The sequence below is a fragment of the Sarcophilus harrisii genome, chromosome 4 (assembly GCF_902635505.1).
Source record: "Sarcophilus harrisii chromosome 4, mSarHar1.11, whole genome shotgun sequence".
NCBI classification, from domain to species: domain Eukaryota; kingdom Metazoa; phylum Chordata; class Mammalia; order Dasyuromorphia; family Dasyuridae; genus Sarcophilus; species Sarcophilus harrisii.
The window spans coordinates 449,327,397-449,353,947 of NC_045429.1; the positions used below are offsets into that span (position 1 = coordinate 449,327,397).

Genomic DNA, 26,551 nt, shown 5'->3' on the forward strand with positions numbered 1-26,551 from the left:
GCAAGGAATAGATTAGTTGATCAGTGGAATAGATTAGGTTAAGGAAAAAGTCAAAAATATAGCAACCTAGTCTTTGATAAACCCAAAGATCCCAGCTTTTGGGATAAGAACTACTGTTTGATAAAATTGTTGGGAAAATTAAACAAATTAGAAACTAGGTTGATCCATACTTAACCGAAAAAGATAATAAATGGGTTCATGACCTAGGATAAAGAATGAAATTATTAATAAATTAGAGGAACAAGATAGTTTACCTTCAGACCTGTGGGGGGAAGGTTTCAAAAAAGAACTAGAGATCATTATGATCACAAATAAAAATTTTATTATATAAACTGAAAAGTTTTTGTAAAAAAAACTAATGCAGACAAGATTAGAAGGGAAGAAAATGGGAAAATATTTTACAGTCAAAGGTTCTGATAAAGGCCTCATTTCCAAAATATATAATTAACTCTAATTTATAAAAATCAAGCCATTCTCCAATTGAAAAATGGTCAAAGGATATGAAAGACAATTCTCAGATGAAGAAATTGAAACATTTCTAGTCATATGAAAAGATGCTCCAAGTCATTATTAATCGAGAAATGCAAATTAAGACAATTTAAGATACTAACACACCTGCGATTAAAAAGACAGGAAAAATAATGATGATTGTTGGAGGGGATGGGAAAACTGGGACATTGATGAGTTGGTGGAGTTTGGAACGAATTCAAACCATTTTGGGAGAGTTTTAACTATGTTTAAAAATGTTATCCCTTTGATCCAGAGAATAGTGGGATTATATCCCGAGATTTAAAGAAGGGAAAGGGACCTGTTGTGCACGAATGTTTGTGGCAACCCTTTTGTAGTGGCTAAAACTGAAACTGAATGGATGTCCATAGTTGAGAAATGGTTAAAAAATTGTGGTATATGAAAATTATGGAATATTACTGTTCTGTAAGAAAAAACCAACAGGATAATTTAGAAAGGCCTGGAGACTTAATGAACTGATGTGAGGAAATGGAGGAAAGGATCAATTTATACTTAACAAAATACTATATGATGACCAGTTCGATGGATCAGGCCATCCTGCAACGGATCAACCAAATCATTTCTAATGGAGCAGTAATGAACTGAACTAGTATGCCTAGAAAAAAACCTGGGAGATGACAAAAACCATTAATTGAATTCTAACCCTTTATTTATAACCTGATTTTTGATTTCAAAGCTAATTGTAAATATTTAGAGTCTGATTCTTTTTCAAGAAAAAACGTTTTGGTGGTATACTTATTGTGTATCTAATTTATATTTTAATATATTTAAATCTACTGGTATCCTCCATCTAGGGAGGGGTGGGGGTAAGAGGGAAAATTGGAACAAGAGGTTTGGCAATTGTTAATGCTGTAAAGTTACCCATGTATATATCCTGTAAATAAAAGGCTATTAAATAAAAAAAAAGTGTTAAAATTTTTAATGTAATTGGGAAATATTTAATGAAATAAATAAAAATAAAAATACATTTTTAAAACACTCTTGAGCTTGGCTAACTTAGAAGCCTTTCTAACCTCCTAGGAGATTGTAGCTATCAATTAAGCTACTAAATCCTGCTTAAATAGTTAAATAACATCCACCATGATTCTCTATTTAGCCTTTCTTTCTGTGAAATCTTACACCACCTGATCTACGCCCAATTCATATTGTACACTGAATATTTATCTTACTTCTCCTTTGAAGAATTCCTTAGACTTTCAGAGCTGTGACCTTTACTATAATAAGTGAGATTTACTGGGGAAGTAGATGTTGGGGAGATATCAAGATGATGAACGCATGAAATGGACCTGAATCATAAGTAGCAGTCCCAACTCCTTAATGAGATGTGTAGCTTCTCTTGAGCTGACCCCAGTGCGTAAATCACAATGGCTGGGGTGTCAAACAGTGCAAGATGGCAGTTTTTGCAAGACTGACCCCAGTGAGATGCAGTGCTTTCTAGCAAGTACTCACTATTTGCAGGTGAGTGAACAATGGGAAGAGGCTCCGGTTTGGAGCTGTGGGGACCTCAGAAGCCAAAGCCCTCATTTTACAGAGGACTTGCCCAAAATCAGTTCCAGAACTGGGACTTGAATTCTAGTAGGTCGGTTCTGTAACTAATGTTCTTTCCACCGTGATACAGTTTTCCTAGACTGCCCTGGCCTTTGAAAACATCTCTATTAGCTGAGACTCTGTCCCGATAACCTATTCCTTCCACCTAGTATTAGACTACAGTGTTCATTCAGCTTTGGAGAAAACCGAGAAACACCCCAGAAAAACTCCATCTCTCTGGGAAAACCCAATGGCACAATCCCCATCATGATGTATCAGACAGTCTGTGAAATAAAGTGCAAAAAGAAGGGGGAGTTCCTCCCAGCTATCTCCCAGACTCTCTATCTCCCTTCACACAGCTCTCAGCTCAAAGAGAGTTCATGGTTCCATGCTGGGCAGAATAATGCTAGTTTTAGTGAAAAACCTTCTGTGAGATTTATCCCCTTTGAAAGCAAATGACTTGTACCCTTAGGAATTTGAGAATTGGTCACTTGTCCCTTCTCTCTTTCATCTCGAATTAACTAATTAATTTCTAATCTACTCTGGTATGACCTCTGGCTTCCTCTGGGTCTCTTCAAATTCTGTACATTTCTTCAAAGCCAAACTCAACTCCCACCTTCATGATCAAAGCTTTCCTGACTTCAGGGCCCCTTCTTATTGACTTCCTAGGGCACACTGGAACACTAAAGCCTGCCAAGGGCCTGTTTTCTAAGTTGATGTATGTGGGTGCATTCATTCAACAAACATTTCTTAATAGCTACTGTATGCAAAGCACCATCTGTGTCTAGAAAGGATGGGAAATTTAGATATAAATTTAGATAAGACATAATCTGCCCTCCTGTAGTTCATAGTAAGAAGATAGCCATAATACATATAGCTTCTTAAACCTCAATTCTTCAGGGGCTTTTCCCCATGATTATCAGCTGACATGATTAGCTATACTTACAGGAGTATTTATTAAGATGTTATCTGTGAAGAGATCTTGGAAAGTCCCAAGAAAAATCAGATGTGATCGTGATCACAAATTATAGTTATTATTCACAGGTACCCAAACATTTGGGTCCTTAGCTCTTTAATCTCATGGGAAAGCATGAGCAGCAGGGGTACAGACCGAGGGTGGTCCCCATTTAGAGTACAGAACTCCTCTGGGTCTCTGTCCTTATATCTGATTACTGTTGTGGGGCAGATTCACAGGGACCAAAGGAGAAGGATTTTAGGAACAGTCAGTCAGTGAGTGGCCAGGTCTACAGAGCCTCTAACAATCTCAGGGATATTGGGATTAAGAAAATTTGCTAACCCTGAGTAAGGGGATTAGATGAAGTTTCCTAAACTGATTATGATTGAAGTTGGTTTAAACCAGAGGTGTCACACTCAAATATAAATAGCTTCATACCTCATTTTGATTTAGAAAATCACAGTTTGTTGTATTTTTATTATTTTATTATTGTATTATTTATTGATTTTTAAAAATTATTTTCTATTTTCTCTATTTTATTATTTTCTATTTATTTTCTTAAACATTTCCCTATTACATATTAATCTGGTTCCTCTATTCCAGAGTGTATGAGTCAGATCCTCCTGACTTAAATTAGATACTGGGTACAAAGGAACTTCCCAGAACATGAGCAGTTGAATGAGAGGTCAAATGTGGCAAGGGTTAGAACCCAGTGATAGACCAATTCTCACAAGATCTTAAGAGCAAAAAACTTCCCCAACCATCTCCTCCAAAATGTCTGCAGCACATTCTCTTACAAATATTCCCAGAATCCCAAAAAGATATAAAAGAGGAGAAAGGACCCACATGTGCAAAAATGTTTGTGGCAGCCTTTTCTGTAGTGGCAAGAACTGGAAACTGAGCCCATCAATTAGAGAAGGACTGAATAAGTTACGACTTTTGAATGGAATATTCTTGGAATATTATTATTCTATAAGAAACGACCAGCAGGATGATTTCAGGGAGGTCTGGAGAGACTTATGTGAACTGATATTGAATGAAGTGAGCAGAACCAAGAGATCATCGTACACAATGTCTCTCTGTCTCTCTTTCCTCCCTCCTTCATATCTGTATCCACAGGGCTTAGCATAGTGTCTGATACATAATCAGGATTTGTTGGAATCTTTTACAAACTGTTAAACCATTGGAGTTAATTTAATCTTAGAAAGAGTTATTTTGGGCCAGAACTTGAAACAAGGTACTAAGTGGAACTGATTGAACAATGCTTGTGTTCACACCTTTAGAGAGCTCATAAGTATCTAAGTACTCAATGGAGTTCACACATGTGGGAGGATGCAGGGCTTAGTAGGGCTTAGTTTGAATTCACACCTCCCTTATGGCCAGAGAGCACTCTGGGAGATAACCCAGAATCCCTCTCCCTCCAGAAGGCGGAGTTAACCTTTGGGAGATCACATATATAGGGAGCTTTTGAAGCTTGGGCTGAGTTTCTTCTTGTGGGACTTAGGAGACAGAGCACTCTGGAAGAAAGCCTACAAGCCCTATCTTTGAGGCAAGAGAGATTCCTCGTATCTTCTACCTTGGTGCTGGCTGGAGGCTGAGGAAAGCAGAGGTAGAAGCCAAGGACAAAGCTGCAAGATCTCTTGGAGCCAGGCAGAGAGATAGGCCTCAACTAACCGGGCTACTTTGGAAGGAGAAATAAACGTTTGCATTTTTGCCAGCTGGGTGCAATTTTGGAGTAATTTTATTTCAACTGAGACTAAGGCTGCCTCCAGAAAACCTTCACAAGGATTAATAAATATTTTATCTCCCCAGTTCTGAGCTTGTTTTATACAAGCCTCATAAGTCATTGCAAAGTTTCTTTAGTCAATAAGAACACTTTTTATGCCCATTACTCAAGTTGAACAAAGACTTTTTCATCACTTAATCTAAAGTTATGCTAGATCATTTAATAATAGATATCCCTCTCTGGTCCATCTTTTTTTTTTAAAATTTTGCCAGATTCCTCTTCTGAGGGTTGTAATAGAGTGGAGTGTTCACTCTTAGACCTCAAGGCATTGGCTCCTAACCCGCTTGGGCTGAGCCTCTCCCAAGCAAGATCCTGGATTCTGTTTATCCCATAAACAGAATCCTGCTTAATAAAGCTCTTCTCAGGGATATCCCTTCTCCTAGTTTTTCTTCATCAAAGATGGGGGGGATCTTGTCTGTGAGACAGAGAGATCAAGCTGGGGAGACCCTGATTGTTGTTGTTTTTTTTCCTAGCCCACATTACTAGAGGCAGCTGGATCTCAAAGAGCAGATAGCATTCCTTAAGGATCAGAGAGGGGCATAATGGGCCATATCTGAAGTCACCCCACTTTCCCCAGCTGCAGAGTAACCTTATCAGTTGTGTATTAATTGCTGCTCCCCCACACCCTGCAAAAACAAACAAGGTAATAGGAAGGAGTTAAAAACAATTTTTATGTTAGTATTTGTTTAATAGCAATTTATTTTTTAAATTTCATGTAAAGATAGTTTTCAAAATTCATCTTTGTAAGTTTTTGAGCTCCAAATTTTCCTCTGTCCCTCCTCAAGATAGCAAGCAATCTGATAAAAGATTATACATGTACCGTCATGTTAAACATATTTCCATATTAGTCATCCTTATATCCATATTTTGTATATATGTATGTTTGCCATATCATATACCATCCTCAGGGAATTTTAAGTTCCATGAGGGCTGGGGGTGGGGTGTAATATGCAATACCCATAATTCTCTGGGCTAGGTCAAGTAATTGACACGAAATTTTGTTTTGGATCTGCATAAACTTTAAGAACCTCATCATTGTTGCCCATTAGCTACAGAAATTATTATCACTTGCTGAGTGAAATGAGCAGGACCAGGAGATCATTCTATACTTCAACAACAATACTATATGATGACCAGTTCTGATGGACCAGGCCATCCTCAGCAATGAGATCAACCAAACCATTTCCTTTTTTTTTTTTTTTTCTTTTTTTATTTAATAGCCTTTTATTTACAGGATATATACATGGGTAACTTTACAGCATTAACAATTGCCAAACCTCTTGTTCCAATTTTTCACCCTCATTTCATTTCCTTCCTTTAGATGGCAGGATGACAGTAGATGTTAAATACATTAAAATATAAATTAGATACATAATAGTATACATGACTAAAACGTTATTTTGCTGTACAAAGAATCGGACTCTGAAATATTGTACAATTAGCTTGTGAAGGAAATCAAAAATGCAGGTATAAATAAGGGATTGGGAATTCAATGTAATGGTTTTTAGTCATCTCCCAGAGTTCTTTCTCTGGGTGTAGCTGGTTCATTCATTACTGCTCCATTGGAAATGATTTGGTTGAGCTATGCCCAGAGAAAGAACCCTGGGAGATGACTAAAAACCATTACATTGAATTCCCAATCCCTCTTTTTGTCCGCCTAATTTTGGATTTCCTTCACAGGCTAATCGTGCGCTATTTCAGAGTCCGATTCTTTTTGTACAGCACAATAACGGTTTGGTCAGGTATACTTATTGTGTATTTAATGTATACTTTAACATATTTAACATGCATGGGTCATCCTGCCATCTAGGGGAGGGGGTGGGGAAAAGTTGGAGCAAAAGGTTTGGCAGCTGTCAACGCTGCAGAATTACCCGAGTATATAACTTGTAAATAAAAAGCTATAATAAAAGAAATTGTTATCACCGACCAGCTGCCTGCTGCCTGGGAACTGCAGTATTTGCGGCTTGCGCATCTTGGTCATACAGAGGGAACCGGGGCAGGGGGGCAATCCTTTCTGGCTCCGTTACTCCCCGGGCCAGCGGGCCGCGGGGTCATTGTTACATCCTTCCCCGGGGCTGCGCCCCCTCAGCAGTGAGAGAGGAGCCGCGGCGGAGGAGAACAGGACTCGCAGGGCTCCCGGAGCTCGGGCAGAGGATGGCGATGGGGCGGAGAAGGCAAGATGGTGTCAGATGGTGAGCCCGGCTCCAGTTCCAGGCGGCCAGCGCCACCAGTGGCTTCCAGACGCTTCCAGAAGCGTCTGATCAGCGATAAAAGCGGGAAGAAAGATTCGCGCGGCAGGAGGCGCGGGATGCGGAGAAGGACGGAGAGCAGGGGGCAAAGACGCCAAGTTGGGCTGGGGGCCTTCTGAGCTTAAGCTACAACGGTTTGGGGCTGCCCCGGGGGGGGGCGGGGAGAGGTCACGGGTTTGAGGGCCATTCCCTGCGGGAGCCGTCCGGGGACCGAGGGCCCAGGAGCACCCTGGGGAACCTCCGGTGGGGGAGGGGACGGAGGCGGAGCGGCCAGAGAGGCAGAAGGCTCCGGAGGGCGTGGTGGCGGGACCGGGGGAGGCATTAAAGACCGCGCCTAACTTTGGAGAGGGCAGAGGCCGCCGAGTTAGAAAGTTTGCGGAAAGAACGTGGGGGCGGCGCGCGGCGCACACGATGTGGCTCGAAGCCCCCGCTCCTGCCTCCAGCAGCGCGCGTCTCTCCAGCCCGGCTTCGGCCAGTCTCCTGCCAAGTCAGCCCCGCCTTCCCGAACACGAGCCGGGAGTGCGCACGCGCGCCCGGGGCTCCTCCCTGCCCCCGGAAGGGTCCGAACTGGTGAGGGAGGCCGTCGGCCTGGCCCTCGATACTACAAGTCCCAGAGGGCCGCGCGCCGGGGCATGCGCGCCGAGGGCTTGGCGGAGCGGCGACGCCGGAGTTTCAGTGTGGCTGCTTCCCCTCCTCTCTCTGTCGGTCCGGTCCCTCGGCCCTTCCTCAGAGCCGAGCCCGGCCTGGACCGGACCGGGCCTTGCTGCCGCCAGCCGACTGAAGCCTCGCGGCCCCAAGCAACCTGGAGCCCTGGTGAGAAGCGTCCCGCACCGGAGGCCCGGGCCCGGGGGCTGCGGCGGGGGGGCTGGGGATGGGGTTAGGAGGGGGGTCCGGGTCAGGGAGGGCTGCGGAGAGGGGGCTGGATGCGGGGGGAGCGCGAGGCAGAGGAACAGGGGAGGGGGCGGCCCGGGGAGGGGGCGGCCCGGGGAGGGGGCGGCCCGGGGAGGGGGCTGCGAGGGGGAGGGGCCACGTGAGGAAGAAGCCTGGAAGGGGCGGGGCGGGGGGGGGTCTCCGTGGCGAGGAGGGGGCGGCGAGGAGGGGCCGGAGGTCCGAGCTCGGGGGCAGCCGGGGGCCGTGGGACATCGGAGGGACCTTCCCGGAGGGACCCGCGCGGGGGCCGGGGACCCTTGGGATGGTTAGGGCCAGGTTCCGCGTCCGGCCCTCCCGCAGGCTCGCAGGGCTTGTTCTCCGCCGCCGGGTTTCTGCTCCCTGGGGAGGGTCCGAGGTCTGGCCAGAAAAGGCCGGGGCCGCGCGGGCTTCTGGAAATTTCGGGCTTGTTTCCAAGTTTCCCCTTTCTCAGCCCCTTTGTGGCGGGGGCGCTGACGCCCCCCGCAGAAGGGCAGCCTCGGCTTCCTCCGGCTCCGGGAGCGGGCTCCGGCCGCGGGGCAGGCCGGTAGTGCGGGGGAAGCGCCCGGGAGGCGCTCTCAGCCCGGCACTGGGGGTACACAGCGACGCGCCCCGTCCCCGGGAGCTGGCGCCCCGTCCCCGGGAGCTGGCGCCCCGTCCCCGGGAGCTGGCGCCCCGCCCGAGCAAACAGCACCGGTCAGTGGGACACACGTGCGGAACAACTGCGGGGAAACGCGGGCCTGGCCGGGGACCCCCCCCCCCCCCAGTAGGGGATGCTCTCCGCTCCCTCCCGAAAGCGTTAATGGGGGAGAGCTCCGGGAGCAAGCGTGGCAGAGCCCACGGGGAGAGCCCCCCGATGTGGGCAAGCCCCCGCTCCGGCACGGTCAGGAGGGCCCCGAGCCGCTTCGGGAGCTGGCGAGTCCCCGGGAGCTGGCGAGTCCCCCAGCGCTGCCTGCCTCCGCCGAGAAAGGGGGATAGTAGAGCGCCCACCTCCGGGATTAGCGCCAGGATTGCGGAGATGATGTTTGTGAGCATTTAGCGCCGGCCCGGCTCGTAACTGGCAGTGAACAAACGCTTATCCCCTGCCCTTCCCTGAAAGCAACGTGCGTGCGGGTCACCGTGACTTCGCACAGAAGATGTCTCGGCTCTCAGGGACTGAGGGAGCTTGGGGACAGATGGAACAGTCCATTGGATCCCCCTGAAGAGGCGGGACCCAGTTTGTTAGGGGGAGAATAGTTCTCCCCATCAGACCTGCGCGTCCAGACAACTCGCGCGGGAGCAAGAAGCACTGGCCAAGTCTGGGTCTTTGAGGAAAAATGACCCGGTGCTTTCCTCCTAATGCTCCGTGCGCCATCCAGCGCCGGGATCCCGGCGGCTTGAAATCAAGGACTGGTGCCTTTCTTGGCTCCGCTCGGTGGCTGTGCTTGTAACTCCACTTTTCCCGTCCCGCACAGGGAAAGGAGACGGGTGCGGGTGTTCAGGTCCAAGGGCTAAGCTCTGACCTGGTGTTACTCCCTCAGTTTGTAGCTGAGAAGAGGGAAGGGATCACTGAACCTTGTGCGAGATCCTCCGGATTTTGGAAACGAGTCCTCCGGTTCCGAGCCCGGCGGCTGCGGGGAGACAGTTCAACAGCTGTGCTTTGTTTCCGTCACTGCTGTTTTTCAATTAAAATCTGATCTCCCTCGTCGTTGGTTGGCAGACAGACACAGATGGGCCTTGGAATTTGTGGGGCTGAGTCAGCAAGCCTCTGCCATTCGTCTGGTTTCTGTGGCTCTTGTTTTATATCAAAATGCAAATCAGACTAGGAGTTTCCCTTCCATGTGCCCAGCTTTGCTGGGCCGGAGGGAAGAGGTCGGACAGAGAGGACACTAGCTTTCCTTTCGATAAAGGAGGGAAGAGGGGGCACGTGGGGGCTGGGGCCGGGAGATGGCTTTCTGCCAGCTGAACTAGGCTTGGAGGATTATCTTTACCCTAGTCAGGCTCCCTTGAGAGTTGCCTGAAAGTCTACAAGGGAAATTTGTATTCTGACTTTTTTGTTCCTGGTAGCTTTGGTGCGTTCTAATACAAAGTGTTCTCTTCTTGCTGGCCACCTGGCGAAGTTCAGGGCCAACACTGTTGGGTTTCCTTATGTAATCATCCTGCTGACATGTTGTGTCATGTCAAGTCGCCTTTAATCTCACTGGGTCCGGCCTTGATTTCCAAGGTGGCACAGCACTGACAGCGCTCGGAAGCCTGGCGTTGTCCTGATGGTAGGTGGCCCTTTGATTGAGGAACCGAGCTGTTAATCAGAATCAGAGGACCCAATGCTTTACTTTTCCATTACATTCCTCTCTGATGCCTCCTGATGGCACGCAGGCCCCTCGTGGGCTCTCAAAGACGTTGCCAGCTGAAGATAAGCTGGGAAGGCTTTGAAAATCTGCCTGGACTCTGCATCTGTTGTCCAGAGACCGGCCTGGGCAGGCTGGGAGATTCTGATTGCCAGCTGGGTTTTTCTGTCCCAGCAGCTCTCTGAGACCTTGGGCCAAATTGTAAAGTGGTTGTGGCCCAGTCTTGGCAACTGCTCTCACATCCTTGAGATATATTGATCCAGGGGAAAGTTGGGCTTCTGGGGCTGAGAAGCTTTAGGCCATTTTAGGCCTCATGTCCCTTGGGGCCTAAGGACTGATGCCCGCATGCTTGATGATCCTCAGAGCAAAACCAAGAGGACTTGGGTCAAAAACACCGGGCCCTCCGCTGGTCCCCGGCTCTGTGGCCTTGAACAAGTGAACAAGCATTTCCTCTTTTTTGAAGGGTCAGCAATAGATAACGGGTTCTTTTCTGGAATTCATGAACCCAGGGGTCTGTGGATAGATTTTAGGGGACCATAGGACTTGAATGAGAAAATAATTTACATTTCAAAGTAACCACTTTCTTTTTTTTTTTTCCCCAGTTATTATTAAAGCCTTTTATTTTCACAACATATGCAGAGATAATTTTCAACATTCAGCCTTGAAAAACTGTTTCAAATTTTTTCTCTCCCTTCCCCCATCTTTCCTTAGATGGCAAGTTATCCAATATATGTTAAACATTGTGTTTCTTCTATACATATTTCCACAAATATGCTGCACAAGAAAAAAAAAAAATCAGATCAAAAAGGAAAAAAATGAGAGAGAAAACAAAATGCAAGCAAACAACAACTAAAAGAATGAAAATACTGTGTTCTGATCCACACTCAGTTCCCACAGTCCTTTCTCTGGGTAATAACTGGCTTTCTTTGAAATATTTTACACATTTAAAAACGTTATTCAGAGAAGAGGTCCAGAGCTTTATTTGCCTGCACTGAGGTTATGGCTTAGAACTCCTGCACTGAATCCTGAGAGCCTCGCTTGGTCTACCGAGATCCCAGACAAACCACAAAATGTAAATCTGACAGCCGCTGTCCTGAAGATACGGCTCCCCTGTCAGGGAAGGAGCCTTGGAAAAGGGACAAGCTGGTTAGTTTCCCTCGATCCAAGAATGCCAGGGTGGCGCTGGCTAGGTACCTTGCCCCTATTCCCACTGTTTTCCAGGCTCATTGACATGGCAAAGGCAGGTGGGGCATCTTCTCAGCCCCATGGAACTCCCTGATTGAATCATTGGCTCACCTTTTGGAGCTGCTGTGTGCAAGAAGGCTCAGAGTAACTTCTGGCAAATCTGTTTGCAATGCCATTACCGTTGGGCCGATAAATGTCCCAACTGTTGATTTTTGGCACATTTTTTAAAGAGAAGTTTTCTTCTGGAAAAATGATTTGCTCTTAAATATTTAAAGTGCCCAGCCAGAGAGTCTAGAATGACAATGGTGGAAGGACCTTAGAGCCAACGGCTTCATTTTACAGAGGAGGAGACTGAGGCACAGGGAAGTTTAGTATCTTACTCAGAGGTTACACAACTAACTGGCAAAACCAGAACTAGAGCTTTGGCCTTCTGCCTCCTAGGGCCATTCTCCAAGTCCTTCAAGGCAGACCAGTGGGCTTAGCTTGAACAGCAGTTATGTGTGGAAGATTGCTGTTGGGTAGCTCAGGGGATAGACCCAGGCCTGAGGTCAGGAAGCCCCGAGTTCAAATTCAGCACAGACAGTATAATTCTGGGCAAATCACTTAACCACTGTTTGCCGTAATTCATTCCAACCACTCCAATGTTTTTGCAGACCCCTAGGACAGCATTGGCTGCTGGGGTCCAAGAGGTCCTAAAGTGCTGGACACAGCAAAGGTTGCTGGAGCTGTCAGAGGGTCTCCTGTTGGTCAAACGATAGTTTTGTCACTGTTGTTTCCCCTCGGTGCTTTTGGGTAGGTCCATTCTGTCTTGTGTGTGTAAAGGCCAATGAGGAATGGACGGGAGTATGTTCTATGGGGTCTGGGGAGGTAACGGCCCCCCCTCTAGTTTGTATGGGGGACACGACACCCTTAAGCTCCCTTAAGGTTTCTAGGCCGAGAAAGGCTTGGCTGCATTTTCTTTTTAATGAAAATCCCTTTCAGGTAGAACGGATGCATTCGTGTACCTATCTGTGGGCCCGGTCATGCTATTTATGAGAAGCTCGCAAAAGGACGCTATCCTGAGTGGTGGAAATGCGGCAACGCTCACCTTCCCTTGACTCAGAATTATTTTCTCTTCTTAAAAACTGCAATCCCCATTTGTAGGGCTGGAGATACTTTGGGAGTGAGATTTAATGGTACTTGAAGTTAATGGGAGAGTGATTGCATGATTAGCACTGATAGTATCCCAAGAATGAGAAGACTCACTCCATTAGCATAGAGCCACTCTTGTCTGGGGGTCGCTGGCGTATTTGGTAAAGGCCCCTGCCTCTGTCAGGCCCGTTGGTTGCAATAACTTGATTTTGGTTTTCTCTGCCCCCTCTCTCCCTTCCTTTCCTCCCTTACCCCGTGTATGAGTGTGTGTGTGTCTTTCTCCGTGTGTCTCTGACACTCTCTCTCTCTCAGCACGCTCCCCATTCTCTCTCTCCCTCCTTCTGCACTCACCACTTGTTTAGTCTACTAGGTAGTTCTCCCTTTTCTGTTCTCCCTGTTCTCCTCAGTCTAGCCGTAATCTCACCCAAAGGTCTCACTCCAGAGCTACATGCAAGCCTCCTACTCTCACTGTTCATGCACCAACCCTAAAACATGTGCTCCGCCTCCCCTGAATTTGTACTTCTGACTCCACCCCAAATGCTCCTCCACCTTCCCCTGGACTCAGTGTAAACTTGACCTTAAATTCATGCCTCTGACCTAAACCTAAATTCATTTCCAGCCCAAACCTTAACCCGCACCCCTCCGGCTCCAACCCCAAATTTGTGCCCGGCTGCCTCCAGCTCTAATCCCAGCCCTGAACGAGGGTCTCCGCCTGTATTCAGTCGTCTCCCACCCTTGTCCCTGCTCTCTCCAGTCTTCCTCCCAGCTTTCAAAAGACATGATCATTTTGAGAAACTGAAGACTTTATTTCAGATTTCCTTCCTTTCCTTCCGAGTGCTCAGCTTGACCTCAGGGTGTCGGCCGGGCCGCCCCTTGTGGATTGATGCTCCTCTGCTAGGCCCAAGTGAAGGGCGCTAACAATGAGCGGACTGGGAGAGCCGCTTCCTGGACCTGGTTTGGCATTTCCTCCTGTGAAGAATATCGATCTGCAGACACTGCGTGGTCCCTTACCAAGGGGAGGGGGATGGCCGTACAGCCTCAGCAAGGCCTCTTCCTGCCCATCAGAGGGCAGGCCCTGTTTTGTCTTTTGTCTTCGTGGCCGGGCTCCTGAGAGGCCTTGGTCAGCCTTGCTGGGCCGAGGTCATTCAGGCCAGGATCATCCCAGCCCGTCTCTCTGTCTTTAGTCCCAAGGGCTGGATTGGGGGCGGGGATCTTCAGGGGCCGACAGTGGAAACCCCACGGTTCCCAAGTCCCCTCAAGAGTCCCCTTGGGCTTTTTGGTCACGAGCTTTCTGGCCTCTTTGCACCTTTGGCCAGTTTCTCGAAGCTTTCCAAGGGCAGCTGAGACACCTTGTGGCATCATGGGAAAGGCCGGGCTTGAAGACCTCCTTCTGCCATGTTCCTCCTCTGGGAAATGGGAATGATAGCCAGCCTCCCTGCCTCCCAGGGTTGAGGATCAGTGAAATCCTGTGTATGTGAAAGCTCTGGGTGGCCATGAAATGCTCTTCAGGCTGCTCTTCCAGTAGAACGGGAAGTGCAGAACATCCAGGGTGATTCAGTTCTGCCAACCCGGTCTCTCCAAGGCCTGGCCCGGCCTGGCCTTGTAGGAAGCTCCCAGTGAAAGCGTTGTGAATTGGAATTAAAACCAGCCCTAGAATCCTTGGACCCAGTAAAGGTGCTAATTCCAGTCACAGAGGCCCCCCTCAGGCTGTCTCACTCCTGGGGCCCAGTGCCTCCTGGGGGAGGAGCTTCTGTTGTAGGATCCAGGAGGCCCCTGCAGGGGCAGTCAGCTCTGGCAGGTGTGCCGGCTGGAGCCAGCAGTGCCCTTTTCCTCATCTTCCAGGTTGGTTTTGAGCACAGCCAGCTCTGCATTTCTTGCTCTTGTGCTTTGAAATGGTGAAGATTTTATTGAGCTTCAAGCCCCCGATCTCGAATCTGGACAAGTATCTTTTCCTTCTCTTTGCAGGTTCTTAGCTCCACCTCAGCCTCAGTTCCCTGTGAATTGTGGGTGTCAGGTCCATTTTAAGGGCACTTAAAAGCTAATGCTTGGAGTGCTTTCCTCCTCACCCTCTTTCAGGTAGTTAAACTGTTTGCTTAGCAAGCCTGATTGACTTTAATGGCCAGACCAGCTAGCATCTACTTCTCGGAGGCAAGGAACACCATCCCTATTTTACTCATATGGGAACAAAGCTTAGAGAGACCTCGTGACTTTTCCAGTTACTCATCATCTAAGGTCTCCATTTCTGACTTGGGTTTCGCTTTGAATTCTGCCTTTACAATTGGCTACTGGTGTCTCTCGGGCCTTGTCATTGGGCTTTCTTGCCCTAAGTGATCTCCAACTTCCTTGGAGCTAAGTCTGGGAGCCTCTCTTTCTCCCCATTTTGTGCCTCTCTCACTGTACATACTTTCCTTTAAAAAACAAAACAAAACCCTTTTTATCAGTTTCTTTTTTTAAATTAAATTTCTTTTGTTTAACAAGTATTTATTTTCTTACTTTGCGGCCCGTTAACCCCCATTCTCTCCACATTGAACCCTCCTGGACAACGAATCAATCCACATGCATTTGACACTAAACGTTCCCTATCCAGGAAGAGCTTCTAATCTGTTTGGGGAGGATGCTGGGAGATGTGTGCACCTAAATGTCTTCAGGATACGTGCAAAGCAAATCCAAGATGATTTTGTGGGGACAGGCCCTAGAGCACCACCTCCAGCTGAGTTTGGAAGGAAACCCTAAATTCTAATTGACTTGGGGGAAGGAAGGAGCTTTGTAGACCTGGGCAAAGACTTGGAGATGGGATGAGAAGTATTCTGAATGGGGAACTCCTGGAAGCTTGGTTTGGCAAAGCCGGCCAAATTAAGAGGCTGCTGCAGTGATCCAGGTGAGAGGTGATAAGGGTGACTGAAGGATGGTAGGGTCAGGCCCAGAAGGTGTACTAATAGGGAAGCTAAACTAGGCCCATCAGTACTTTGGTTCTGCCTCATAAGGTGCGCGTCATTCCTTTTAAGAACAGGGAGGAGGAAGGCAGGTCTTTTGAACTCAAAATTGGTCATTGAGTTTGCATTGATGTTTATGCTCTTCCCTTTTTACCTTTGAGTTCTTTAATATATACCCAGCCTTTGTATCACTAGTCGGAGAGTATGTTCAGGTCAGCGATTGTCTTTAATTTTACATTTTTTCCCCACAATTATTGAACCAATGCACAGATCCCCAAACGGTCCCTAATTGTGCTGACCTCCCATAACCCTTCTCACTCTTCCCGGTTTCTGTTCTCTTTGGGCATCTACCGATAGGTAGCAAGTGAAACCTCGGTTGTTTTGGTTTGCATTTCTCTTATTACTGATTTGGAGCATTCTTTAGAATAGTTGTTGAGTTGGTAAGTCTCTTTTTGAAAGCTGTTCATATCCTCTGTCCATCTATTATGTTCTTACACATTATAATTCTCTATATTTTTATATCTTGATTTCAAATTTTATTAGAGACCTTTATTGTCCTTTTCTCTACACATTGAGTTTCGCTGACGTAACAGCTTTTTAAGTTTGTCATCAAAAATGTCTATTTTTGCTTTTACGATCAATTGCAGTTGGGAAAGATGCCTCCTTCCATTCTCTCTTTTAAGTGGTGACCTTTTATATTTCCCTTGCTTCTCCATCTGGAGTTCACTGGGGAAGTGGTGTAAGATGTTTCTAACTATATTTTATTCTAAATTACTTTGCAGTTTTCCCAGTGCTCTTGTTAAACAGAGTTCTTACTCCAGTCATCTCTCACTGCCTTTGCTTCTTGAGGTGCGACTCTTAGGCACCAGGACTGTAACCGCCAAATCCTCTGTTCTAATAGTTTCCTCCATATTCCTCAGTTTCATGCAAGGCATGGTTATTCTTGTTGATAAAAATGTCTATGTTATTCCACTTTTCAGGTGTGAAGGAAGTGATGAGCAATGAGCTTCAGAGAGGCCCCGAAGCCAACGTAGCGTGAAGACCTTCTGGGAAATCCGGCCCCCGAGAAGATGGCTGCGTACCCCAGCCCTGTCGTGGTGGCTGTGTGGGAATGGCAGGATGAGCTTGGAACCTGGCACCCCTACAGTGCAACTGTGTGTAACTATATAGAGCAGCAGTTCATGATTCAGAAGGGTCAGCGCTTTGGATTGGGAAGCTTAGCCAGCAGCATCCCCCTGGGCCAAGCCGACCCCATGCTGGCGCCCTACATCATCGACCTTCCCAGCTGGACCCAGTTTCGTCAGGACACAGGTGAGACATTGCCTGGTGGACCGATGGGGAGGGGAGCCGGGAACCGGCAGGGAGCCTGCCTCGTTCCTAAAAGGCTCCATTGTGAGGCTTTGGAATGAGAAAGAAGCAACTAATCATCAGGTGGCTCTGCATTGAGCAGAACAGTGGGAGTGTCTGTCTTAATGGTTCCAAAGATGGGATGTCTGACAGGGCCTGACTGCTGTCACTGACTCCTCTGAGAAGTCACCCAGGCCTGAGTGGCCCATGGGAGGGATGCCTCGGAAAGGCCTAGGCCCTGAGTCGAGTCAGGAGACTGCAGACGGGAAGACTGAGAGAGGATTGAGCATCCTTTGGGAGATACACTTGCCTGGTGCAGCTGGTCTTGCAGCTCCCCTGTATGGAGCACCAGGAGAGGGCAAGGGCAAGTGCGGCTCCTTGTCAGCACTGGAAATCTCCTCTGTCTTTCCCCTTCCTTCACACGCTTTCTCTAAAGCGTGTCTCTCTTCTTATTCTTCTCCTTCCCCTCTCCTTCCTTTCTCTCTTTGTCCCCTCGATCTTCTCCCTTTCCCTCTTCTCCCCTTCCCTCCTTCTCTTCTACCTTCTTCCTCTCTCTTTCCTCCCTGTTTTCTTCCTCCCTATATCCTCCTCCCCTTTCTTTTTCCTTCTCTCCTTCTCCTCCACCTTTTCTCTCCCCCTTTCTTTCCCCTTCTCTCCCTTCCCCTCTCCTCTTTTTCCCTCTTCCCCTCCTCTCCCTCCTCCATTGTTTCTCTCTCTCTCTTTCTCTCCCCATCTCCTCTCCCTCTTCTCTCCTTTCCCTTCTTCTCCTTTCCCCTCTCCTCTTCCCCCCTCCGCTCCTCCACAAGCAGGCTCTGAGTGGAGTTTGGATGTTACATCTGATTCTGGCAGACACTGAGTTCTTGCTCTGCTTTTCCCCTTCCCCTCTCCTTAGTGTTGCCCTTTGCTCTATTAGATGATTGATCCCATTTGTTCATTTGACAGAATTCTTTATTGAGCACCTACTGGGTGCACACTGCTTTGCTGTGCACAGTAGGGGCCACAGGACAAGCCCTGCTCTTTCCTTGGCCTTCATCTCCTCTGTGGGAGAACAAGAGTGGACATTTGTCTAGTGCTCAGTCTAGGAGCTCTTGGAGTGAGTGCTCACTTCCTCATTTGATAGATGGGGAAACTGAGGCATAGGCTGGGTATCTTAGCCTTGTCATTGGAACTTTTTGGTCTGGGGCTGAATCAGGCCTGTTGCTGCCAATAAAGCACCAGCCTTTCCTGCTGGAACTAGAACGGAGGAGAACTCTCTCACTAGGGCATCCTCTTTGCTGTTTCCTGGTTTCGGAGGGTGGTGTCTGCTCTGCCCTGACTCCACTTGGGTCTCTCGAAAGGAAGCGATAACAGGAAGCTGGTTTTAGGCCGTGCTAGCAGCGACAGCCGCAGAGAGAGGCCTGGGCCGTCCCAGATGGAGGAGAAGTGGCCCGCTGAGGCGGTTTGCCTGTGTTCTCTGTCTGTCCCTCCATTGATTGATACATAATCTCTTCCAGCCTTTAGGCGTCCAGCAGGGTTCCTGTTCCCGATCCCTCTCCCTTCTTTGGGGAGGGCTCATTGTAGTTGTGGTGAATGTGAACAGAATCTTGGAGCTTTTTGCTGGCTTTGCTTGCTTCCCCTCCACTCAGGGTCTCTCCTGCAGGTCTCGGTGGGATGTGCTCTTGCCTCTCTTCTGCCTCAGACTGCCATAGTGTTGATTCCCTCCCAGGGACTAAATAGACTTGGATTTGACTCCGGCCAGATGATGGGCCCGCCCGGCCGTTTTGGTGTGTGGCCCCCGTTCCAGGATCTGAACCTGCCGTGAACTGACGCTCGGCTACCTAGGAGAGTGCCCCGAGTTTTTCTGAGTCCCTTTTTTCCCTAGTGACTTTATATGGGACTTGTCTCGATCTTGCTATTGTGGCCTAATATAACACTTAGCCAGTTGTTTTCACTGTCTCCTTCCTAGAGGAGGGACTGTCTCTGAGTTATACCAAAGATACTCTTTATCTCGCGATTTAATAGGCACTTACCCAGAGCCACTTTAGACCGGGCTGTCCATCCAGCTCTGTGCCTCCTCTCTGACTAGTGGAGATGAAATGAAAAACATTTCAAAAATGAATACTTGATATCATAACCTAGAACATGAGAGTTCCAAGAATTAGGCCCGAGGCACTGGCTCTGGGAATTTCTTTAGATCATGAGATGTCTCAGGAGATGGTATTTCTTTCTCTTTAGGGGTGATTATTTGGTTCAGGTCAATAAACATATCAGCCTCCATTTTCTTACCTAATTAACGTATGGAAGGCCAGAAATCTAAGGCAGCCTCTGACAAGCCCTAGAGATCCCCCTTGCTTTTGAATCCAAATGACCACAATGGGAAAAGAATGGGGACCTGGCAGGCAGTTTCTCCCAAGGCCCTTCACCTATAGTTAAGGGTGAAAGTGTAAATGGACAACTTCTTTCCATGGCCATTTTTATTCTGTTGCGTCCCTCTCTTGCCATTGTGCTCATTTTCTGAAGATCAGGCGTCATTCTGAATGTCAAGAGTAGAAAGCAGTGTTGATTGGAGGTGTGGGAGCCCTATTGGTAGGGTAAGTCGAGGGAGGAAGACTCGAGGCCCATGTCTGGCGTGTTTAGCTCCCTTCGCCTGTTTTCACGTTGTGATGTAAGAAGGGGGCGGGGAAGGGTTTTCTAAGTGACTTATAAGCTTTCCTTGCTGTGTAACTTTCAGCTGGATAGAGAAGGAATTGTGTGAAGTCCTTAGAGCTCTTGGAAGTTGATTTTTTTTTTTTTTTACGTAGTAGTTTATTTTTCCAAATACATGCAAAGGTAGATTTAATATTCACTTTTACAAAAGCTTCTGTTCCAAATTTTCCCACCCTCCTTCCCCCCGAACAACAGACAATCTGATACACGTTAAACACGTGCAGTTCTATTAAACATCTCATATTCGTCATGCTGTGCAAGAAAAATTGGATCAGAAGGGAAAAAATTAAGCAAACAAAACAGTAACCAAAAAAGTGAAAATACTGAGTTTGATCCCCATTCAGTCTCCATAGTTCTCTCTCTGGATACACGTGGCTCTTTCCATAATAAGTCCATTGAAATTGCCTTCCATCACTGGAAGGCACATACTGAAAAGAGGCACATACTGAAAAGAGCCACATCCATCACAGTTGATCATCCTGTAGACTTGCTGTGCACTATCTTCTCTTGCTTCTGCTCACTTCTCTCAGCATCAGTGCATGTGAGTCTTTTGGAAGTTGATTTTAGAGAATTGTAGGTGTTCAGTGTTAGAACTGAAAAGACAATTAAGGATCGTCTCTCCTTCCTTTGGTAAATGTGGGATTGGAGATGTACAAAGGTTGTTGGAGACAGAACCTCAGGTAGGACCTGGCCCTGCCACTTAGGACCAAGGGGATGTCACCTCCCTGAGTCCCACTTGCTGTCTTCACCTCTGACTTTCTTCCAGAAATGGGAAGGACTGTCCACAGTTTGAGACAATGATGACAATAAATAAGACTCAAGGCCACCAAATTCCAGGAAAAAAAATGGGCATTGGTGCTTATTTTCCCGCTCCCATCCTGGTGCAGATGGCCCTCCATGGCTCCCTTCATTGCCCTTTTTCTGTAACCTTCCCTTTGCTCCAGAACAACCCCCAAGGTCTACACTTTGCCATTCCTTCCTGCCGGGAAGGCCGCGCCTGGGCTAATCCTCTGGGGAGGAGGGAGGCCTGGATCTAGCCCATCCCCCATGGGTAGGCAGACCCCCTGTGGGGATCAAGTGCTCTCATGGCGCTCGCCAGGGACATGCCCAGCTGGGAGTTGCTTAGCTGCCAAGAGCCTCGAAGGACGGATTTCCTTTTCCCGCTTACTCTTTAGGGCGGTGGTCCGTAATGGAACCCGCTGCTTGCCACCCGTTCCTCCGAACCTTCCTGTATAGGCCATGTCTGACTCCTGTGTAAAATGTGTGTTGATACAGGGACCATGCGGTCAGTGCGGCGCCATCTCTATCCGCAGCAGTCGGCCCCGGGCAAGGGCGTGCTCTGGGAGTGGCTGAACGACGATGGCTCCTGGACGGCCTACGAGATGAGCATCTGTGAGTACCTGGAGCAGCAGCTCTCCCAGGGGATCCAGCTGGTGGACCTCTCTCCCCTGGGCTACAACTACGAGGTGGACTGCAGCACCCACACGCAGGTCAACAAGACGTCCGGCTACCGCCGGCGCGTGCAGCGGCGCCAGGGCCCCGCCTATCCCGTGACGGCCGTTATCGCCCTGCCTGGCCACCCGGGGCTGACTTGCTCGTGCCACCAGTGCCTCGCCAACAGCGGCTCCGGCCCCGTCAACAACCGTTACCGGCACTCGATGACCCACCTGCCTGCGTATGTGGCGCCGCAGCCTGCCCACCGGACCGCCCCCATGGGCATGTACACGGGCTACGCGCCCTACAGCAAGCCTTCCCTGTCGGGGGCCCGGTCCGCGCCGAGGCTCAATGCGGCCAACCCCTGGGGCGTGGTGGCCCCCGTCATGGGAGTGGTCCCTGTCTACCCGTCCAGCCTTCCACACCTTGTACCTCAGCGCCCGCCCCCAGGACCCAGTGCAGCTAAAACCAGGTACTTCCTTCATCCCTTGTCATTGCTCTCCCCTGCCCGTCCACCTGTGAGTTGGGCTTGCCACCCATTTGTCTGGGGCAGCTTCATCCCAAGCCGGCACGTTTAAGGCCACGGCCTGCGTCTTTGTGACCGGATCGGGTTCTGAGCCCCAATAAGCGTCTCTGCTGCCCGTGGGCCTTCTCTTCCCTTTGCCTTTCTGTGAAGTGGAGGGTCCTGGGCTCCAACGGGGCTGCCTGCGTCCTGCCCCGGTCAGCCAGGCTGCCAACTTGGCTGTTGGGCCCTGTTCTAGGGAACAGAAGATCCTTGAGGGCAGGGGTGCTTCTGCTTCTCCACAGTGCCTGGCATGGTGCCCGCCGCTGCAGGGACCCGGGGAGCACTTGCTGGCTTGGGTTCTGACCAATTATTGGGGATCCCAGGGAGAGAGTTGGAGCCAGGCTCTTGGCTTGTGTGAATGCGCTTGGCACAGGTGCCAGCCTTGCAGATGATGCCCACCTACCCTTCCCTTCTCCACTTGGGCTAGCTGAAGAGGTAGGCACAGTCTGTGTTGGCCCAAGGTGGGCTGTGCCCCCCAGAATCTCCATGTCATAGCTTTCAGGCAGCGTAAAAGCTCGGCCAAAGAAGGCTCGGGAGCACTTCCTGAGCTGACTTCCCAGGAGTGTCGTCTTTGGGCCCAGAGAGCTGAGATCTCTCTCTGGCTACTGACCTGGTCAGAGCCGACCGGAGGGTTCTGGTTCTGGGCACTGAGTTTGACGAGCTGGACGGCCTCAAGAAGGGGCAGCCAGGAGGACTGGAGATCTCGGGGCCATGCCAGGTCGGGCTCGTTGAGGAGCTGGAAGGGGAGACTCTTTGTGCACTTTCAGGCCTGTCGTGTGGGAGAGGGTTCTGAAGGTGGGGTTGAACAGAGCAAGGAGTGGGGGGTGGGGGGTGGCCCAGCAGGTGGGCTGGGCCCATGGCAGTTACCGGGGCTTCAACCCTGTCTGGGAGTCTTCAGCTGTGTGACCCCAAGAAGGTCTCTTAAGCTCTGCTGGCTGTAAGATGGCGATCAAATGAGGTCAGCCTCAAAGTGCTCGATAAATAGTCGTATTTATTATCACCATTATTGTTGTTATTTAAAAGTTACAACTCTTTGGGGGGGAAGGGGTGGGGGGAGCTGAAGCAGGGAGTGAGGTCGGCTGACTAGTTCTCAAGAACATTGTAGAAAAGATGTTTGAGTACTTGTTGGACAAGATTAAATGACTCTGACTACCCCTTCTGGGATTCTGTGACATTGACTGGAAGCTCTTTCTGGGCTGCCTTCTGGATTTATTCTAGGCCAGATTATTTGGGGAAGAGGTGGGGAAAGTACAGTCTGTCAGAGTGGGGTGACCCGTCGGACCATGTGGTGCTGCCTCGGGGCACTTAGAGAGGGAAGAAGGGAGCCCTGGGCTGAGTGAAAGCGGAGGCTTCTCCCATCGAAGATGTCGGACTACAGGGAGCTTGGAAGGATAAGCGGGATCCAGAGCGGGACGTCTTCACTGTCCGTGGCACAGACCCTTTGGCAGCAGCCCAGTGAAGCCTCCGGACAAAGACCTTCCAGGGGGCACGTTTGCAAATACAGGGGACTTGCAGAGGAAGCTGCTGCTTTTAAAATTCGGTGATCAGGATATTTTAAAGTTGAATTCACAGAAGCCAGCCAGCTAATCGCTCAATGTATAGTTTTGTACCTCTCAGGAGAAGAGGGAAGTATTTATCTGTTCTCTGGAGCCAGGGCTGGCCACTGCCTCTCACTGATGCTTCCTTGTCACGATTGTAGCTGTTGCTCCGTACTCCTGGTTTTGTATCAGTTCAGACGAGTCTTCCTATGTTTCTCTGAATCCCTCGTGTTTGCAGCGAGCCCTGTCTGTTCTGTTCAGAGAGCACGGTTCGTTTCCCACATCTCTTTCTTTCCAGTTCTTTGTAAGCATTGGGCGTACAGGCCATTTTTGTTCTTCCCGAGCCCTGGTAGTGAGGGTCACTGGCTCTCGGGATGATGGACTGGAAAAGCATTCATCAGGCACTCCCTGGGGCCGGGCACTGCTCAGCACTGGGCCCACCAACCCTGTCTGCTTTCAAGGAGCTCGCACTCTGAACACATATACAAGTTCACTTGTCAGTAGGGTGGAAAGACTCCGCTCTCCTGAGGCAGATGGCAGGGCTTTGGGGGCCATGGAGTAGGACTGGCTTGGCAGTATTGCCCACATGGTTCCAGAATGATTGGACCAATTCTTGGCTCTGCCAATAGACCAGAGTGCAGAGGACTGTGAAAGATGGGCAGAGGATGGTGGGCTTGTGGCCTGGCTCATGTGCAGAGTAGTTTAAGGGCGGGTGAGATGGTCAGACCACCAGGTAGGACCTGGCAATTGTCATACAGTGTCCAGATTATTTTTTTTGGGGGGGAGGACCAAGCAGTATTATGCAAAGAAAGGAACACTGACAGTCAGATCCCGGGCTCCGGGCTTTCCTAGCCACATAATTCTGGGGACTCAGGGGGAGTAGTGTCTCAGTCTATTTCCACAGTGATAACACCTGTTTCCCACCTTTAAGAGTTGGTAGGAGACTCAGTAGGACAATAAATGATGTAAAACACCTTCCAAAGCAGTGCTACTCAGAGGCTCAGATGGGACTTTGGGGGATATCGGATAGAAAGGATGGAGAAGGCGTTTCAGGTGGCTCTGAGAAAGGTGATCCTTCTAATGGAAAGAAGGTAGCAGGATGTTGGAAGCCAGGGCTGCCTTCTCAAAGGTCACACAGTTCTTTTTTTTTTTTTTTTTTTTTTTATAATAACTTTTTATCGACAGAATCCATGCTAGGGTAATTTTTTTTATAACATTATCCCTTGCACTCACTTCTGTTCCGATTTTTTCCTCCCACCCTCCACGCCCTCCCCCAGATGGCAAGCAGTCCTATATATGTTGACTATGTCATAGTATATCCTAGATACAATGTATGGGTCACACAGTTCTTTGCAAAAGGCATCTTATTTGAGCCTCACAATGGCCCTGTGAGGGAGCGGCTGCTCTTTTACTTCATTTTCAGATGAAGAAGTGGGATCTGAGAAAGCTTGGAGGACTTTCCCAGAGCCACGTAGCTAGTGTCGGAGAGATTCTTCTGATTCCAAGTCTCGTACTCTACCCGTTGGGCCACCCACGGCCTTTCTTGTTTGTGTCTGTGGTCGTGCTGACTAAGAGAGAAAGGTGGCTGCCCTTCGGAGGCCATGCTCGGGCTGGATGCAGAGGGGGCCCGGGGACAGCTCGGGCTGTTAGACCGATCCCAGCATGCTTGGCAGCGGCTGGAGTTTGTGGTTTTAGCTTGTGGCCCCAGATGCTTCGGAAACTTTTGGGTGAACAAGCATCAATCCCGGGAAACTAATTCTCTGCCGAAACCTTCCGGGTTCCCTATTGCAGGGCTGGGAGTGTACCTCTCTGCCCTCGGTGGCCTGGCCCAGCAGAGCCAGCCAACAGCATCCTGCAGCTAGCTGTCACGTCTGCATGTGTCTGGCCCCAAAGAGGGGAGCCCCTGGCATGGCAAGAGGTTCGAGGGGGAGGAAAAGGACCTGAAAGATCTCCAGGCTCTCTGTTCTCGAGGCCTCCTGGTTCTGACTCCCGGTCCAGATTGCATGGCTTCTCCAGGTTAATCAGATATTTATCCCTACATTTTAAAGAGGCCCCTGCCTCAAGGACCCAGTCTCTTTGGGAAATGAGAGACGCCAGTAGGAACGGTTTGCTTTGTCGGGTGCTGTGTGGGGTGGGGCCGAGGGCAGTGGGGAGCTGGGCCAGAAAGCAAGGTGCGGAGGGCTTGGACGGGCCCAGGTAGGCCTGGCTTCCGGGACCTTGGAGAACCCAGGAACGTTCTCTTTGGAACCAGCCTGGAGTTCCTGCCCATTTTCCCTCTTAACTAAATAATCAGTTAGTCCAGCTAGACTGAGTAGTTGACCAGGAAAAAATTTGGGACGTTCGGAAGGTTGGAGGGAGGTTAGGGCTGCTCTTGGATAATTCGGCTTTTCTTGTCATGAGCACAAGCAGGCCAATGGCCTAAGGATGCTCAGGAAGACTCGCCCCCCTCAGTGGGGCCCCCAGAGCAGTGATGCTCATGGTACCTCAGGCCTTCCCTTTAGCTGGAGTTCCTGTGCTCTTGCTCCCCGACTGCTCTTTGCTAGGGCCGGTCTCCTTGGCTCTCCCAGAAAGAGACACACCCGTGAAACGTTTCCACTCGCTGCTCTGATGACTGGGCCTGTGGCTGCATTCTCAGAAGGCCTCAAGGGCAAGGAATTAGGCCAGGGCCAACAGATCCCTGAAACGGTGGCCTGGTGGGTGGCAGCAGGGAAGGCCTGGCCCACCCTTGCCAGGCAGGTGCGTGTGGTGCCGCGTGCTTTGTCATGGGGAGCCTGGCGGCCCATGTGTCGGTAAGGGACCTGGCTGCTCTCGTGGTACTAGGGACTGAGTGGGTTACAGTTCTCTTGTGTGGGCGGAAGGTCTGTAGAGCTGTTTCAGTGTGGAGTCTTGCGGTGATTCATCTGCAATAAAACTTTCAGCTTGTGCTTCCTGTGGCAGGTAATACTTTTGCGCATTAGTTAGGTTGCTCGCTTATTTTTAGTCCCGAAGCATTTATTGAGCACTTGCTGTGTGTCGGGCCCTGTGCTACAGTCTGAGGAGATTAGAACAAAAAATAAAATCACTCCCTCCACAAGGAGCTAGATGCAATGGGAGAAACGGCCAGCAGGCACACGCACGTGCAAATAAATAAAAAAAGAACAATGCACTTAAATAGGAAGCCGCCAGCTCTACACGGTAACTTGGGAGAGGGACCACCAGCACTTAGGATGAAGCTTTCGTCCACAAGGTGTTGCTGGAGCTGGGTCTCTTAAGAGTTGAGGGAACGTGCTCTCGGCATGGAGCACAGTTGCTCTGAGGTGGGACAGCACTGCTCAGGGAGCTCTCCTGAGCCACAGCTAGTGTGGCTTCTAGGGCTCCGGGGCCTGACCTTGGCCATCGGGGAGAAGAGGCCCTGAGGCTTCATGGAGTCTGGGACTGGGGCCATGGCAGGAGTGCTTCCCTAATTCCCCCAGAGC

The 26,551-nt window shown here is 49.4% G+C and overlaps 1 protein-coding gene across 5 annotated transcripts in view; it reads left to right on the top strand.

Annotated features, from left to right (window-relative positions):
* DTX2 (deltex E3 ubiquitin ligase 2) overlaps positions 1-26,551 on the top strand; it is a 68,223-nt gene that overhangs the window by 18,661 nt on the left and 23,011 nt on the right. Inside the window, exons 1-3 of one of the 5 annotated variants that reach the window (XM_031967989.1) lie at positions 6,866-6,988; positions 16,508-16,838; positions 20,835-21,465. In XM_031967989.1, the coding sequence (XP_031823849.1) occupies positions 16,598-16,838; positions 20,835-21,465 (872 nt within the window). In that variant the 5' untranslated portion in view covers positions 6,866-6,988; positions 16,508-16,597. Of the gene's footprint in view, positions 1-6,865; positions 6,989-7,286; positions 7,859-16,507; positions 16,839-20,834; positions 21,466-26,551 lie in introns of those variants that run through there. The other 4 variants (XM_031967990.1, XM_031967988.1, XM_031967992.1 and 1 more) reach the window with 4 other exon arrangements.